This window comes from Ctenopharyngodon idella, chromosome 2 (genome assembly GCF_019924925.1).
Source record: "Ctenopharyngodon idella isolate HZGC_01 chromosome 2, HZGC01, whole genome shotgun sequence".
Taxonomy (NCBI): Eukaryota; Metazoa; Chordata; class Actinopteri; order Cypriniformes; family Xenocyprididae; genus Ctenopharyngodon; species Ctenopharyngodon idella.
Window position 1 is genome coordinate 9634513 of NC_067221.1, and position 18799 is coordinate 9653311.

Genomic DNA, 18799 nt, shown 5'->3' on the forward strand with positions numbered 1-18799 from the left:
AACACAGTTTTGTTTCATTATGAGATCTCAAAGACAGTCAGTTTTGTTCCTTTACGAGATTTTAGTGATGGTCGGATTTGTTCGGTTACGAGATTTCAATGACGGTCTGTTTTCTTCTGTTACGAGATCTCAAAGACAGTCAGTTTTGTTTCGTTACAAGATTTCAATGATGGGCTGTTTTGTTCCTTTACGAGATTTCAATGACAGTCGGTTTGTTTTCATTATGACATTTCAATGATACCAGCTTTGTTTCATTGTAAGATTTCAATGACGTTTAATTTTGTTCCTTTGTGAGATTTCAAAGACGGTCGGTTTGACAATCAGTCTTACTTTTCGGGTTCAAATTTAGCAAATCTGTCAATGTAACTGACTTAAAATTGTATTACGTTTCTTAAAGAAAAAAAATATTTGACAAATTTGTAAGACTAGTCTAAGCAGGTTTTTCACAACCATGGAAACTTGCAGCTTACTGGTACCACAAACTTGCCTTCTAGAAAGGTTGACTTTAATCAAGTTTACTTAACATAAGCTTTTATTTAAGGAAGGCACATTAGTCAAATACATTAATTTATTCATTCACAATGTCTAAATACACAAATGTACTCATTCACAATGTCTAAAAATCTCAATAATGTGACAAATCAATAACCCTCTAAATTACAATTTAATTCACAGCATAAGACAAATACATCAGAGATTAGGGTACAAATTTAACCCTGTTAAAACGTTGTGTTGGGCTTAAGATCAGTTTGTTTCATTTATTAAACAGCAGTGCGTATATTTCACAAATAGCATATGCACATATAAATTTACAGTGTGTATATTATATAGCCGGTCAAGAACTGTATAATCAGTGATGCACTTGGAGGCGCTTTTTCGTCAGGGTCTCCTCTGAAGTAGTCATGCAGCGGGTCAGAAACGTCCTGCACCTGTTGGAATAGTCCTCTGGACAGTCTCTGTACAGGCTCACATGGGCAGGGGTGATGAAATCAAAACTTTCAACCGTCAACCCTTTCTCTCGCAAAACTTTAACCATCTTCTCCACATCCCTGTACCTGATCACCCGGTCTGCTCTGGAATAGAGGTACATCTGAGGCCAAGGTGCCGGGTGGTCCGTCATGGCATCATAGTGGTTCTTGTGAAAGTACTTGGTCACAGGATACAGAACAATCCTGAGAAGGAAAACCGCCACAGCAAACAGTGCCAGGAGGAAGTACTGCAGTAGCACATTGACTTTAGGCCCTAAAGTGGTTTTGAGTGCTCTGAGCGCTCCTATAATGTTTTGGCTGCCCGGGGCACTGTCCACAACGGTTCCCACCACATACAGTGTGCTGAACTGCTTGTGACTGTGCAATAACTCAACCATGTAACGGTAAAGCATGAAGCCCCCATTGCTGAACACATGGAAGAAAATTGGGCTGTTCTCCACCTCGTAGTCATACAGAAGTTCAAGTAATTTGTGCGCGGTGCTTCTTAGTTCCTTGTAGCCCAACGGTTCTGAAATAAAGACAGTCTTCAAAGGAGCCGTGTAGCGTAGAGTCACGCATCCCTGTGGAGAAATGAGAAGCTGTTATAAGTGGGTCATTGACGAATAAGGTTTTTAAAAGTGTAAAAAAACATAATGGAGATATAATTAATTATGAAGTTTTATTAAGTGTTAACAATGAGATTATGTGGTTTTTATAATCAATTAACACTGCTTTTGTCATTTTTTACAAGATGGACAAAATTTGTCACCAAAAGAGTCATTCGGTTTAACCAAAATTTCGGTTTTACCAAATGACACTTTTGGTTATACTGAATGATGATATTTTCAAACAGTGCTAACAGGCTGATATCTAGCTAGCTAGCAAAAGGACAATCAAAATTTTTTAAAAGTTTTTAAAATAGTACAACATTTTCCATGTTTTATAGCGGTTGTACTGCACCTGATGTTTCGGAACATGCGTATGAGCAAGTGAAAACATTAATTTTTCAAATAGTTAAGAGAGAGTTAGTTACTTTGCTTCATGACCATGTGGTCCTTTGCAGGTGTCTCAATGATGTCACATCCTGTCACGTGCTATTGACCCCATGACTTGATCCAAAATGGCCCCTTTATATTGGTTACTCCGAATGACATTCTTTCTCATAACAAAGCAACGACTTCTACACATAATTTTAATACCATTTTGCACTATATTGATATATGATGATATAAAATCATGCCAGAATAAAATATATATGCATTTATTACATTTTAAGATATTTTAATCACTAATGAAATGGCTGTATTGGCATTTGGATGGTTAAACTGAATGACCTTTTGAAATCTTTAAAATACATTTATATGTAGCAAAATATGAGTAAAACCTTTTGGATTCAATAAAAGAGATCTAGTTGTACTACCTTACATACTTTGGATGTCATATCTTTGTTTTTTATTATTATTAAGGCCTTTGGACAAAAAAATGACCCCTCATGTCATTGACCCAAGTACATTATACATGGGTGTAACTTCAACTTTTATGTCCAAGGAACCAAATTTTATTAAAACAAACAGATTTAAATGTTTTCCAATGATTTTTTTTATTCTTTTTCTCTTTTTTTGTTTTATTAAGGTCTTGGGAAAAAAAATTCAAATGCCTTTTATTTACAAATTTTAATGTTTTATATTCAATCTGAAAATATAAAAGACATTAAAAACATACTAAAATTAAAAACATTACTAAAATATTACTAAAACTAATATTAGACCTATGATAATCGAAGAAAATGAAACATTCAATATTATTGTGTAAAAATTATTTATATAATTTTTTACATTTTAAATGTTTACATTATACCTTTAATAAAAAATTCTGAAAGGTTATGCAAGTTATAAAGTTTGATATTAAATATTAGACGTGTGAATACAATAAAAAAATATATAACTTGTAAAAAAATTCTACTATAAAAAAAAAAAATGTTTTTTATTGTGCATCATTTCCCGTTAATAATTGTAAAAATATAATTTATATTGGACTGGTATGATGGAATGTGGGTTTTCATGATACACAAAATATTATGCCTACGTGAATTATATAAAACACTATACATAATATCACATGTTGTGAAAATAACATTGTAATGGAAATGTTCATGACTGGAAAAATTTCTGGTAAAAAAAAAAAATAAAATGCATATGCTAATAGAATAATTAAGGAACCTAGCGAGAGTTTTTTTTTTTTTTTTTTTTTCTAAAAGTCCACAGAGCCAACAGTGCCCATCATTGAAGAAACACCAACATATGTGTGTTTTCAAAGACTTTAGGACAATGTCTCACCTGTTCATTATAAATGGAGCTGTATTTGGCGAGATGTTTGTCTCTGCTGCCCGCCCAGCCTAGGAGAATAACCACTGGCTCCTTTGATCCGCGCCAGTGTTTCTCTGTCAAGACAAGAATAATGTATCCAAATAACACGGATCCAATGATACACACACCTAGTGGTTGACATGAATGTCCTATTCCTATTAAAGCTCTCTAATTTAACACCTCTAATAAACACAGCTTGCAGGCTTCCATGCATTTGCTCTGAATATACTGAACATAGAAGCAAAGAATTGGTCAAGCAAGCAACCCAGTGCTGCTGTCAGCCTCAGAGCATCACTTACCTGAGATCAGTGCCTCTGGAAAAACTATGTTGTAGTCTATATCATCATCCCCCATATTGACAGTTATTTCCTCAGTCGTCTGTCTGCCATTAATAATTCGCTTCAAATGAGTGTCGCGTTTCACTGCTCTTGTGCTGCTGAGCGGACAGTCACATACAGGGGCGATACACGATAATACAACACGAGTGAAGTCTGCAACAACAGCGTGTCATTGTTTCATTCAACATCCGGGTCACAATTCACAAGTGGCAGACAAATTCAAATTAAAAGCCCTTTAAAGGCAAAATTGTCACTTTTCAAATACATTAAAGTACATTACAGTATATGCTGTTTAAAATAATATGACTCCTTCTAACTGTCAAATGTAACGTGAAATTAGTTCTGAGAAAAGATGCATTGTTTTATATTCTGTTTCTAATTAAATATAATTCATACATTTAAGTGTGCTTTAAAGGGTTAGTTCACCCAAAAATGAAAATTCTGTCATTAATTACTCACCCTCATGTCGTTCCACACACTGTAAGACCTTCGTTCATCTTTGGAGCACAAATTAAGATATTTTTGATGAAATCCGATGGCTCAGTCAGGCCTGCATCGCCAGCAAGACAATTAACACTTACATTGCCCAGAAAGCTATGTGACTACAGTGGTTCAACCTTAATGTTATGAAGCGATGAGAATACTTTTGGCAGTTTGATTCCCGCTCCGAACCACTGATTCAAAACAAAAGATTCGTTAAGCTTCGAAGCTTCATGAAGCAGTGTTTTGAAGTTGCCCATCACTAGATATTGTTGAATAAAGTCGTTATTTTGTTTTGTTTTTTGGCGCACAAAAAGTATTCTCGTCGCCTTACAATATTAAGGTTGAACCACTGTAGTCACATGAACTGTTTTAAATACACAGGGCACCACATTTTTCTGAATTTGTTGTATTGTGGCTTCTCTGCAATTTGAAATACAATTACAATTAAATAAAATTAGAACATAAATACACAATGTCAGAATAAGCAGGACTACTGATGATATTTGTATATGCTGTTTTATTTAAATAAAAAATTATGCCAAACATAATTCACATACATTTACTCACACTACATGCCACAATATCTTCAGATTAAACCAGAAATAATAGATGGTTATTTTTCAGCTTTTATAATTCAAATTAATAAATACATTCTCTAAATTCACATGTAACTCATTTCATTTCAAAAACTGAGTTCACAAAACTAACAACACGTGTTGTTCACGACATGCAAAGAGTAAAGAAGGGCATATGATGATTATATGTTCTCAATAAAAAATAATAGGTCAAAGCAATTACTACTAAAGTTACTAATACCCTGAACAGTGTTGGGCAGTAACTAGTAGTTACTAGTCACTAGTTTCAGTAATAATATTACTTTTTGCAGTAACTAGTAGTGTAACTATTATTATAACTGTAATAATATTACAGTTACCATCCATAGCTTGTTACTTAGTTACTTTTGCTGCCTCAACCCCTACTGATTTGAAATCCAACAATCTAATAATTCCTAGATTTATTTTCATAATTTTCATTGCACAGGCACATGAAGTCACCAGTGCAGCAGGCAAGCTTGGAATATGGAAACACTTACATTCAGCCGATGGAAATATTGCCATTACATTGATTTTATCAGGAGAAAAGATGATCTGAACACTGTTGTGTAAGTAGTGGCATTACTTTACTCTGGCATTACATGGCTTGCCCACCCACATCCCTCTGATCCCGATATAAATTATATTACTATAATTAAAAATCTTTTTGGAAAAAGAAACATTTTCTTGCAAACTTATGTGATTTCTTTTGATAAAATACATCAAGAAATATAATTGCATATTGGTAACAGAGAAATTATAGCTACAATTAGCTTCAAGCTACACATTTATAATACAATTAATGAAATTAATACAACACTTTTACTTAAAGGGGGGGTCTAATGCGATTTCATGCATTCTGACTTATTTACACTGTTAAAGAGTTGGATTCTCTTGCTAAACATGGACAAAGTTTCAAAAAACGAGTTGGGCGTACTCATTAACCAGAACAAGAGTCTGAAAGTTGCAATCACTTTTTTATTGGTTAAAATGAATGGAGAATATCTCGTGTTTTCTGTGGCTGTTCGAGCCCTCAGGATCGGTGCTTATGGTTTTATAAACAAGGCCCAGTTCGACGCTGGATTTACAGATTGTTTGAAACTGAAAGATGGAGCGGTCACAGCGATAATGATCCTGGTCATGAGTCGGAACCGCAGGTGGTGAGTAAAACTGCTTCAAATGTCTGTTTTGTTGGCAGTCAGCGCATAAGTGCATTTGTTTAGCTGACCATTGATAGCTTCGCTACGCAAAAGCTGCACGTGCTCATCACTCTTTAGCCTCGCCTCCGGGAGCTCGGCTGTTTTCGGAAAGACTCGGTACAGCTTATCTTTCTTGTATAAATCTGATAAAACTAAAGACTTTTCGGAGATATGAAGGATGCTATACTAAGCTATAGGTACTCAAGATTAACATGAGATTGGCCGAAACTGTGTGTTATGTACCCTTTTAAAGTCACCATTGAGTGTTTGTAATAACTTCTGACTGCTATCCAATGTGGATTTTGGTGAAATGATGAGGCAGAATTATGTTGTTAGTAACATTTTATGGGGATACACAATTACAACTTCTGTGGGGCGAAAAAGAAAAGTAATATAACTAGTACTGTAACTAATTACTGTTGCCAGAAAGTAAAAAGTAAAGTAACAATATTACTTTTGAAAGGAGTAACTAGTAATAAATTACTAATTAATTATAAATTTGAGTAACGAGCCCAACACTGAAGCGCTGCATCATTCCTTAGTTCCCCCTGGGAAGCAAAGCCTTTCCATCAGACAGAGACTCCCCATCTGCAGCATCTGATTCAAAAGTAATAGATGGCACTGGTGCGCTTACAACTTTGTGTGCTTTCTCTGATTTCTGCCCGCTGGTGGTGCTAGTACTTGACCCTGGTGAAAGAATGACAGTATCTGTAGAGATCTCGGTGGACACACGACGACCAAAGGTCAGGGAACTGACGCTGGAACCATCAGCCTCACTCTCAGTCCAGCAAGAATCACTATCTGAAGCGGATGATAAGCGTGTCTTTCCCCAGCGGCCGTTAGCTCGCGCTGCATTGCCGATGCTAACTCCCAGGGAGCACTGGCTGCTGAGGGTCGGACGACGGGAACTAACGCTGCCAGAACTAAAAGAGGAACGGAGATCCTTCTCTTTCACACGTAAGATGAAGCGGAGTATTGGAATGTAGCGGGCAATAGCCGCCCGATACTTTGGATGCGTAATTGCGTAGATGATGGGATTATGGATGGCTGAGGCCTTGGCAATCACAGCGGGTACTGAATTCATGTAGGGGGTCAGGAGATGGGAATAGCCAGCCGTGGCAGTGAGGGCCACGACAGAGTAGGGCGACCAGGATATTACAAAAAGCAAAATGACCAGGAGTGCGACTTTCGCCATCTTCCATTCGTTCTGTATGCGTTCATACACCTTGTGCGTTTCCCCACAATCCAGCTCTCTAATTTCCTTCCCTGTTGCTCGGATAGCTTGGAAAATTCCAAAGTAGCAGCTTCCAATAATGCCGAGTGGGATGAAGAACACAAAAATGAAGAGGAGGATGGTGTACGCACGAACTGATGGAGTGAAGGTCATGTAGTCCCAAGAACAGGAAGTCTGAAGCCCCTCTGGAACATAAGCGCTCCAGCCAAAGAAAGGTGGAAGGCTCCAGCCCAGAGAGTAGAGCCACACAACGGCCAACACCGCACCTGCTTTGCGTCGGCTAACATTGCCCACCAAGGCGAGAGGCTGAGTTATGGCTAGGCAGCGATCGGCAGCAATGGCAGTCAAAGTCATCATGGAACAGATCCCAAAGAGGGCACCGCAAAAGGCGTAGAGCTCACAAATGCGCTCACCAAAGACCCAGCGCCTGTGCAGGCTGGCCGCGAAGAACATGGGCGACTGAGTGAGGGACATGAAGAAATCAGCTACAGCCAGGTTCACCACAAACATATTCCCTGCAGTGCGAAGAGTTCGGCTCCGGCAGAACACGTAGATCACAAGTGCGTTTCCAATCACTCCAGTGATGCCAACCATTAAGATGACAGAGCCGATGATGTAGTGGGCATGATCAGGAACATCCACGGTAGGAAACGGGTGTGGAGGCTCATGGTGGTGGCTGTGGGTCGGCCCATGGAAAGGCACATGGAGTAACTTGTAGTTCCTGCTGGCCAAAGACTCCTTAAAGCCTGCTGTGCAGTTGATGTCTCCAGGGGGACAATGATGCCCTCTCCATGAAGAGTGATGGCTCATGTTTTGTGGCTTGATGTTTCCTAAGGTAATTCTGTTAAAATAAGTGAAAAAGTGGTTAAATTCTCGTTTTAAATAAACAGTGCTGTTCTCCTCTCCGTGTCAGTCTGTGAATGATGGCTCCCTACATTAGCTTTTTATATACTAATCAATGCACCAACAAGTTTTTATTGATCAGTAAGTAGTTCACAACTTGGCTTGTAATGGTCAAAAATTGTCACTTGGACTATGGTAATGGTAAACAAAACACTTAAAATGATGACCTTGTTAAAATTATATCGAACCTGTTGCTATTTCTGTACTATTTTAAGCATTATTATAAAATTGAGCCATGATAAGCTAATATTGCCTTGTACTAGGTACAGTATATCTGAAATGAAAGTAAAATATTTTAGAGCATTAACATAATATATCAATCAAACATATTGAAATAATATAATTTTTATTTGTATAACACCTTTTATATAAGAAATGCAGCTCAAAGTGCATTACAACGAATGAACATTTTGTATAAACACATAAGATTGAAGATGAGACCCACTTTACAATAATAATAAAAAAGATCAAGATGGAAGATAATGTTTTTTTTTTTTTTTACTTTTAGTTGAGAGATTTGAGAGATAACATTGGATGTAGACGTTTTATTTATCGTGTTTGATAATAACTGGCACTGACACAGAGAAACATGTCCCCTTCCACACGAATGACCCTATTTTCATAATTTCATTTGAAGTTTGAATGTGTAATATGAAATGTTGGCAAGCACCCGAGCAGTGAGTTGGACAACCCTGTGAGCGTTAAAGAGGTCACCAGGAGGAAATGTAGACAGCGAAAAGCTGTTTCGATTTTTGGAACTCATTAGCTACAGAAATGCTTCCTTTGTTTGTTGTTTAGAGTAGTAAAATAGGCCAGATGTTGATGGAAAAAACTCTTTTTGACTCAAAATACGGGTCTATGGATTGTCTGAGTGGATGCAGAGAGCTAGATCAATCTATGCAATGCGAAAGTGGAGCACAATGACTGTTCCAATAAGGACTGATTAACATCCCTCATCATGGGAACTGCTCACTGACCTGAACGTGGACCGAAATGATTCTCCCTGTTCCAGTTAAATAATGATCAGCCTATAGCCTTCAATCTGTTTCACAACAGAAACTTGACCTACTTTAGAAATAACAGATGTAATATTCTCACCAGTTATTATTTAAACTGAATTTAGTTTTATTTTGACTTTTAATTGAGTTTGAGTGAAACAAAAATTATTGTACCACGTGAGCACCGCAGCTTCTAATTAATGGGCAAACTATTTGGCTAGGCCCTTTAATTTCAGGGAACAAAAATCTAAAATACTCAGACATACAAGGGCATACTTTATAATGCGTTTCCAAATTTGTGACAAGGTTTTTTTTTTTGTGTGTGTGTGTCTTACAACATGACAAGGCCCCCTTTGTGCACAAAGCGAGGCCCATAAATTAATGAACACTTTAAGTCTTAATTTGGCACTGTTTTTTTACTGTGTACTGAAGAAGAACCATCATTCAACATCAGAAACTGGATTCACCGACACATGTCAGATTGGGAGCATATTCCTGTAGACATGTTTAATGATTTACAAGAACAATGAAAATCATTAATGGCAAAGGATATTATATTAAATGCTCATTCATAATTGATATTAAATGCTCAACAACATATATAGTGTGGTGTTCGGATATCAGCATACATTTGGCTATATAGTGTAAAATATCCCAAGGATATATACTAGAGATGCACCGATATATCGGCCAATAATCGGTATCGGCCGATAGCCGATAGTGTAAAAATTTGCTTTTATCGGTTAGTTTAAAAATAAACTGATATATCCTGTCAATCAAGAGGTCAGGAAAATGCACTGAATTTGTGCTTTGTGTAAAAAAATGCTAAGAAACCAGTTTGATGTTTAATATTAATAGTAATTATATGAATTAATAACATTCAGAAAGTTAAGAAATATTAATTTAATCTTCAGAATTTAGTTAATACTAATTTGAGTAATGTGTTTGTTTATAACTGATACCAGTTACTCTGAAACGAGTTGATGAAATGGAGAGAATAAAGTTATATTTGCATTTTTTTCAAAATAAAATAATTTAAAAAATAATTAATTATTAATTATAATGAAATTATCATTCATTTAAAAGAAGATATAAAAGGCAGTACCCCCAAATTATCGGTATCGGCAGATATCACTCTGAATAGTGGGTTATCCGTATCAGTGGAGAAATTTAGTGTCGGTGCATCTCTAATATATACATAGTGTAAAATAACCTTCATTCACAATATTCAAGCTAACTAAACATTTTATGTGATTTGTAAATACCAGAAAATGAACAAAGGTCTTGGGGGGGAGAACATTAATCAGAGCTGGTTAATTTTTTTTTATTAATATTACAGTTCATCTTATCATAAAAATATTAATCATATCCATTTTTATAAATCTTATAGTTATTTTATAAATCATTTAGAAATGTATTATTTTAGTTAAAACAAAATATTCTTAAAGACAAAACATTTCTGTACACTTTCACACTAGAAAGATGTAATTATGTGGTCAATTGCATTATGTCATTCAAGGATATCTGTCTCACAGGCTTGTAGGTGGAGGTAGGTCAAGTTGCTAGTGGTAATCGGTGATTTTTTAGGTTGATAATCTGTATCTTTACTTTCAGTGGTACCAAGAGCCATGAAGCCCTTGTCAGGTTTGTGCACAATTTCCTTAACACATTGGAGTCCATTTTGTATTCTCGTTCCGGTCCATATCTGGGACTCAATCTCAGAGCTGGATGTGATGAAATAAGACACATACATTTTGATTTCGTACATGTTGATTCAACATATGAGCAATATATATAAGATATAGAAGAGTGACTATTAGGATGTTCATTTGTCAGATATTTACCTGTACTTTGAAGATGGCTCTGATCCTCCTTCTGCTAGTAAATACGCATCAAAAAGAACAGTTTCTGTATTGGCCAAACAAAACCCATTGGCCCTTCTGACATCTGTAGAAAAGTATATTATGTTAGCTTAAAAATTTGTTACAAATCCAATATCAGTTCTCTGTAAGATCAGGAGAATTCATGAATACAAACCAGCTACAGTGACAGGACTCTGGTAGAAAGGCTGGATTGGTTCATACATGGTTTTCAAGGTATAGTCAAGAGGAGAAGTCTTGAAAAATGTAAGAACTGCCTCAGACTGAGAGAACTGTAAAGTAAATCACTTGCATAATTATTGTAGCCTACGTACAATAGGGCATCAATACAATTATTATTGACATAGGGGATGGGCAGGCTAGTCTATAGAATCACCTTTTGTGGCATTTTGATGATATTTCTCAATAATTTTTCCACTTCATCCAACCTAGTTTCAACATTATTTTCTTCTGCTTCCTTTATCCTCTGTAGTGCTGATAAAACATAAACACATACAATAATGAAGTCTCCAATCAGTTAAATGGCCACCTATTTTAAATGTTACAAATGTACATAAATATCATACCCTCAAGCATCAATGACTGAGGCAAAAGTCCTCTGTCGTCTGGAAATGATTTGCTCAAATTCTTAACAAGTTTCACTAGATCGTGATATCGCCTTCGCAGATATCTTATGCTTTTTTCAGACCATTCAGTCCTAATTTCGAAAAACTCCTCTTCTTCTCCAGCAGGACCAACAGCGAAGCGTTCGAGCCCAACGACCCAACAGTCATTTACGCTCAGGTGAGGCAAGAAATCCATATCAGCACCTGCCATAACTGTGTCATAAACACATTAAATAGAAATTATCTCTAAATTAAATTTGATAAAAAGGTAAAATATATTCCGCTGCAAAAACGTAAACTAAAATTTAAAAATATCCATCAAAATCAGAACGCAAATCGTGAGATTACTTTCGTGGGATATACAAATCTTCTGACACAAGTTGTACAAACTTCAAACTCCTCCGCTTTCCTCTTCGCCTGCAGATAATGAGCTCTAAAAGCTCCATTTGTGCGCATTCCCTGTGAACTCTCATCCAAAATCATGAATTTCTCGAGTTCACAGAGCCACTAAACCGTTAAAGGTCATCGAATCTGTTATTCCTGTCAGATGCTGGTGGGCGTTCCTATTCTCAGCAGTATCCAATTGCATTAAGCGCCAGGTCACTAACTGCAATCTCATTGGTTGCCGCCGTATAGTGCCGCTGGTCGTTGTCATTGAAAAAAAAATACAAAGTGAGATAATTTTACCTACTTTTTCCCTCTCATTATTCCCAAAGTAAATACGTTAACACAAAATAGTTGTTAAAATCAAATATATCCTTAAAATATTTAAAACAAACATCTAAAAAGGCCAAAATAAAGCTTGTAGTCCTCTGTTAAAGTGAAATTTGGCTGCTCGTGCACTGAGCAACAGGTGGGATAATCCAGTTTCTATTGGATTGGTGGTGGGATTTGCTTGTAGTTTTAAGCACAGTATTACACTTGCTGTATCATAGCATTGGTCAATCCTTTAATCGCTTACTATTTTAAAGCTGTAATTAACCACCCACTGAAAAAGTAAATTACATTCACCTATATTCCACCAAACTTATCAAACCATAAGAAAACAATACTTTGCTTTGTCATTATAAAATAAGTGACTGGAATAAAATAAGTGACTGGAAACTCCCAAGGCAAAGGAATTAAAAAATACATAAAAATCAATTTTATTTACAAATCATAAATATCATTTGGATGTCCGTGCTCTTTGAGAAGGTGCAGTTTGGGAGCCAGAACCAGAGCTGTTCCTCTGCCCCAGTGCGGCGGTTTGTTCGGCACTGTGATGTTTCCTCATGTGTCGCACCAGAAGCTGGCGGTCTGGTGTGGAATACGGGCACAGGTGACAGGGGAACGACTCTCCTGTGTGATGACGCCGTGAATGGAGGTCTAAGCTCTTCTTCTGGATGCTGAAGTGAAACGCAGAGAATTATTCTTAGCTATAGACGTAGTATGAAACAAGTGTAGTCTGTCGACTTTATGACAGGCGAGTGCATGTACCTGCTGTATGGACAGTACTGGCAGCAGTAAGGCTTTTCTTGTGTGTGCGTCCTTGAGTGTCGGCGCAGAGAGCTTCTGTCAATAGAAGCATAGGCGCACTGCGAACACTTGTATGGCTTCTCACCTAAAGCAAAAAGAAAAACACATCACTGGAATTCTCACACTCAGGCAGTGCAATGTCATGGCAACTGTTCTATGAGAACCAGTCTTTTGAAAGGAATTCCACAAAGCTCTAAATCTCTGCATGTCACCATGAGCCGTCTTTCTCCATATATTTGCTACATTTCTAATTAAAGTAGCGTGGGAAAGTCATTTAATGGCCTGGCTCTGATCATAATTTCTGTTTAGAGACCAGGACTAATAAAGGTGATGGACAAGACGTGTCACTGTCATTCTGAAAACAATGATCTATTGCCACTGCATGATATGTATAATATATATATATATATATATATATATATATATTAAAAAAAAGAGTTTAATATTAAAGGACCTGTGTGGACGCGGAGGTGCTGTTTGAGCGAGGCTTTGAGACGAGTGCAGTAGTGGCAGTGTGGGCACTTAAATGGCTTATCTCCTTGATGAATGCCCATGTGACGCCGCATGGTCAACTTGGTGGAAAACTTCCTGTACAGAGATAGATAGAGATAAATTATAGAAAACTGACAATTAACATCTCAAAGGAAAAGGAGAGGCATGTTTAGCATGACTATTCTATACATTTAATATTTTTTAATTTATTCTGACAGATACTACACATTTACACACACTACTGTTATACACTTACAGTTCAAATGTTTGGGGCCAGTAAGATTTTTTATTTAGATTTAAGAAATTCATACTTTAATTCAGCAAGGATGCATTAAATTGATCAAAAGTGACATTTATGTTACAAAAGATTTCTATTTCAAATAAATGCTGTTATTTTAAACCTTCTATTCATCAAAGAATACTGAAAAATATAACAATTTCTACAGAAATATTAAGCAAAACAACCTTTTCCAATTGTGATAAGAAATGTTTCTTAAGCAGTAAATCAGCATATTAGAATGATTTCTGAAGGATCATGTGACACTGAAGACTGGAGTAATGATGCTGAAAATTCAGCTTTGCCATCACCGTTTTAAAATATATTAAATTAGAAAAAAGTTTTAAATTGTAATAATATTTCACAATATTACTGTTTTTATTGTATTTTTGGTTAAATAATTGCAGCCTTGGTGAGCATAAAAGATGCCTTTCAAAAATTCTTACCAACCCCAAAACTTTGAATGTTAGTGTATGTACTATAAAATGCAACCAGATGCACTTCAATAACAGTCTCTTTGTCAAGATAATATAACAAGGAAAGAAATTATTCTTGTACTTGTCACAGAGGTTGCAGCAGAACTCTTTCCTTCTGGAAACAGCGAGTCCAACAGATGTCTCACCCTTCAGGTGACCCACTCTGTCCTTTCCTCCTTCATTGCTCTTTTCCCTTCCCACAACCCTGTTTTTCAACCTCTTCTTCCTAACCTGGGACCATGACTCTGGCTTCATACCTCTGAGGCATTCTGGGTATTTGGTGGATGTGTTAAGTTGCTGGTTTTCTCTGAGTACAGACAAAGAAGTCATCATTAAACAGGGGTTTCTGCAGTCTGACAGTCAACCATCTCACCAAATACTCTTTAATAAGGCAGTGGTTCTCAACATTTTTGACTCAGAGACCCCGTTGTCCACAAGAATATTTGAATACATTTAATCTAGACACTCATTGTTTCTGTAAATTTCAAGATTCCAGGGGCCTCATTTATAAAGCATGTGTACGCACAGATTTGATCTTAGAGTGTGCATATGCTTAAATCCACGCCAACGCTCATATTTATTATTTGACGTGGAAAAGTGCTTAACCCCACGTCAGGGTCTGAGCAGACGTACGCACTTGTCCTTGTCAGATTACTGCAGGTTTTTGGAAATCTAAGTTATTCTTGCAGCTCGCCATTCTAAATTAAAGGATTTGGACGATGACTGTTGATCTTTTATATGTAAATGACATTAATTAGGTGTCGTTTACAACGCGGAGAACTGAATCCATTCAGCTGCGCTTAAGTTCAAGATCATTTGAGATTTATAGATTTAACATCTGAAAGAGAGGCGCACGCTCGTGTTCTGTGTGTACGTTCATTCTATGAATCACACATACGCACATCTGAGAAATATCCTGGTTTTCCAAGACAGTAGGATGTCTTCAACGAAAAAGCAGTTGTTGATGGGCTTGAATTAAAATAAGACATAACTTGATTTTTAGTTGTTTTGGCATATTTTCATGTTTATTTTGATTTATTTTAAATAACTTTAAGTTTCCCCTATTCAGTACCACTGCTTTAAAGCATTTTGAATTAGATAACAAAAGATTAATTTGGATGACACTAGATACTTACATACTGTGAGCAATCTGTTTCTCTTGATTTTTATTGGCCTGTTTGTGTTGAGTGTGAATATGCTTCAGAGTTTTCTTCCATGACTTCTCTAAAAAACAGATATAAGAAACAGCAAAATTAGGTAAAGCAAAACTCAAAAGAAATACAGAGCAAGACAAAGAAAAAAGCTATGAAATGTTTCAAATTGTTAAACAACAAGTTTATGATTTTCACTCTCTGAGATGAAAAAAAACTTTACCCAATATTGAATTTGTAAAATATCTAATTGCATGTGATGGCTGTGGACAAATTTTAAAAACACATTAAAGGGATAGTTCACCCAAAAATGAAAATTTGATATTTATCTGCTTACCCCCAGGGCATCCAAGATGTTTCGTTTCTTCAGTAGAACACAAATGATGATTTTTAACTCCAACCATTGCGGTCTGTCAATCGTATAATGCTTGTCAATGGGAACTCAATCTATAAGGCTCGTGACGACACTCTGATGTCCATTTTTCACCTCTAAAACACCACCTTGTCGCTCTGACAACGGAAGTGATGTCTCGCACTCATTGAAGTATAGGCGTTCAGACCTCACCAACCGGATGCGCAAGGCAGTTGGACATAGTGGTGTTTTAGAGGCGAAAAATGAAATAAATACTGTTCGGTTTCTCGCACAAACCGATCGTTTCATGTCTTAGGACATCAATGTGTCGTCACGAGCCACAGGGTTTAATTTGGATTTGTCTGCGCATGTTTTTTTGACTCTTATAGATAGAGTTCCCATTGACAAGCATTATACGACTGACAGACCGCAACGGTTGGAGTTAAAAATCATCATTTGTGTTCTACTGAAGAAACAAACTCACCTACATCTTGGATGCCCTGGGGGTAAGCAGATAAACATCAAATTTTCATTTTTGGGTGAACTATCCCTTTAAAAAGAACAACGCTGCTATAGTGATCATGCTTTGGATTAGGATAAATCTAGCCAATCAATTCAGCAAAGACAATTTTGATCTGTACATCGTGTCTATACACATATTAACAAAATACTTACAATTCTTGTACATGGGTCAAGCCTTTCAAAATGTGCACTTCAGCCTATAGCTTCAAATCGTAGCATACAGTAAACTCAGTTTACTAAGAATAATTTGTACCTTTGAAATCACAGTGTAAGCATTTAAATCCTCCTTGAAAATGACATTGTTGGTGTATTTCCCACTCCTTCCCTGAGTGACACCATTCCAGGCACAGAGAACACTGCACTAGCCCCCCAGACTCAGATCGACAGTGATGCCGCTGATTATGCCTTTCTTCATGCGCTTCACAAGAATCAGCTCTTCTAAATGTCCTGGGGCAAACACTACATTTATGCCTCTTTGAGCCTTTTCTTTTTCCATGTCCCCTCCAGTGTTGCTCCATATCAACCCACTCCTCTGATTCGCAACCGCAGCGAGGGCACCTGAAACCTTGGTCTCCACTATGGCATTTCAGGTGCACCTCTAGCATGCTTCGACTGGATGCAACTGTCTGGCAGAGGATGCAGGCCAATCCGCCATCCTCCTCATTCGGCTTCTGCATTTCAGCTTCAATGCTGGCGTCTCCAGCATCCTGCTCACCTTCTGGATGGGACAGACTTTTCACTGAATTCGCAGACTGAGGTTGACACTTAGTGCTTGAGATTCTGCACAACCCAAGAGTCATGAGATGAGCCGACTGGGCCATCTCCTCATCCTGAACCTCTGTGTCCATTCCGCTGTTCAAAGGAACAGCCAGATCTGTGCTAGCATCCTCCAGCTGAAACACAGGTTCCTCCTCACTGTCCTCATCGTGTCTACCCTCCTCAAAGAGTGTGCTCACCTTCACAAAACAAAAGATTGCAGGTTAATTCTCTCATATTTCAAACTAAACTAAAGGGATGGTCCACCCAAAAATTTGAATTCTGCCATCATTTGGACTATCCCTATAACACTGCAGGAATCTTTATATTCACCTCACAAGTTTGTGCCACATGCAAGTTGCCATCAGAGTTGGAGCCAAGGCCAATGTCACATGACCGTGGGCTGATGTTTTGAAACATGCTGTACATCGGGAGGAGGAAAGACATACGCTCCATGTCCATCTGATCCTCGTTGCTTTTTGAGCCAGAATGGAGGTCGCTCTCTAGGTCGTACGGAGAGCTGTTGTGGTCGACCTCCTCTTCATCATCAACCCTCATTCCTACACCCAAACTCTCCTCATCCTCTTTCTCCAGACATGGCAGATGGGGGCATGGGGACACTGGATCATGTCTTTCCATGACATGATGGCTAATCTTGGCTTTTTGGTTGCTGGTAAATTGACAGACTCTACATCGGTATACTTCAACTAAGAAAGCTTCCACTAAAGTGGACACATGAGCTTCAATGCCCTCAGCTGAGCTGCAGTAGAGACTGGAAGTGACATTTTCTTCTGCAATTCTAAGGGTTACTGGTTGAACATCTTGGTATGTGTCTTTAAACCCACCCATTCTAAGAAACAGTAGAGGAGAAGGAAAATTGATCAGTCATTAGACAGTCTTGTTAATTATCCGAAGTATGAAACATTTATTGTTGTGGAATTATTGTTAGAGAAAGGCATGTATTTGTTGTCATTGACGAATAAGGATTTTAAAAGTGTAAAAAACATAATGGGGATAAAATTAATTTTAAAGTTTTATTAAGTGTTAACAATGAGATTATGTGGTTTTTATAACCAATTAGCACTGCTTTTGTAATTTTTTTTTACAAGATGGACAAAATTTGTCACCAAAAAAGTCATTTGGTTTAACCAAAATTTTTGTTGTTTTTGAAAGATCCTGCTGTGCTGAGTTGTTTGACGAAGAGAATCGATTCGCAATGTCTGGCTGATACCAATAACGTTACTAAAACTTCAAAATAAACAAACTGTCTTCCAAATATTAATTTCAAAAGGTTCTGATTAGATATTTGCGAACAGGTGTACATAATAAAGTGGCCGGTGAGTGTATATGTGTAAATGTGTAAAGGATGTGTAAATTAAGTACGTACCTGCATCAAACAGAGTGGTATCTTTAAATTACGTAGCTTGTGCTGCGGAAGCAAACGTGTGGTTTAGGGACCACGTCGTAATTACCATCCACAGCATAAAATGTGATAAAATTTGCTATATTTTTCTCCGTACTGACAAAATTAAACGTTGTTTTCTTGCACGACACTAATTTACAACTTGTTTAAAGTGGTTTAAGTGTGTAGGCAAAATAGCGAACACTAAATTTATGACAATTGTTCGTAGACAAGTCATTTTCTAAGATCCCTTCGTTCTTCTGCGTTTCATACGCACTGCGCATGCGTG

The 18799-nt window shown here is 37.2% G+C and overlaps 3 protein-coding genes across 4 annotated transcripts; all 3 read right to left on the bottom strand.

Moving 5' to 3' along the window:
- Positions 1-514: 514 nt before the first annotated feature.
- tmem53 (transmembrane protein 53) lies at positions 515-3870 on the bottom strand. Its single transcript, XM_051877917.1, has 3 exons — positions 3634-3870; positions 3305-3408; positions 515-1549 (listed from the first exon to the last, which is right to left on the bottom strand). The coding sequence occupies exons 1-3, from the start codon at positions 3686-3688 to the stop codon at positions 851-853; spliced, it is 858 nt and encodes a 285-aa protein (XP_051733877.1). The 5' UTR covers positions 3689-3870; the 3' UTR covers positions 515-850.
- Positions 3871-5591: 1721 nt separating this feature from the next.
- opn4.1 (opsin 4.1) lies at positions 5592-8317 on the bottom strand. The gene has a single exon (XM_051917480.1). The coding sequence runs from the start codon at positions 7989-7991 to the stop codon at positions 6486-6488; it is 1506 nt and encodes a 501-aa protein (XP_051773440.1). The 5' UTR covers positions 7992-8317; the 3' UTR covers positions 5592-6485.
- A 1163-nt stretch (positions 8318-9480) lies between these two features.
- On the bottom strand, positions 9481-18795 carry si:dkey-154p10.3 (PX domain-containing protein 1). 2 transcript variants are annotated; one of them, XM_051917465.1, is made up of 13 exons: positions 18496-18795; positions 17442-17958; positions 16606-17308; positions 15464-15551; positions 14410-14634; positions 13537-13670; positions 13044-13167; positions 11916-12952; positions 11529-11780; positions 11339-11436; positions 11120-11234; positions 10927-11029; positions 9481-10806 (listed from the first exon to the last, which is right to left on the bottom strand). In XM_051917465.1, exons 9-13 carry the CDS (start codon positions 11776-11778, stop codon positions 10593-10595), a joined length of 780 nt encoding a protein of 259 aa, XP_051773425.1. In that variant the 5' UTR covers positions 11779-11780; positions 11916-12952; positions 13044-13167; positions 13537-13670; positions 14410-14634; positions 15464-15551; positions 16606-17308; positions 17442-17958; positions 18496-18795; the 3' UTR covers positions 9481-10592. The 2 variants fall into 2 exon arrangements, with proteins under 2 accessions (XP_051773425.1, XP_051773415.1); XM_051917455.1 differs by lacking the exons at positions 9481-10806; positions 10927-11029; positions 11120-11234; positions 11339-11436; positions 11529-11780 and having other exon boundaries at positions 12689-12952; positions 18496-18743.
- Positions 18796-18799: the final 4 nt, after the last annotated feature.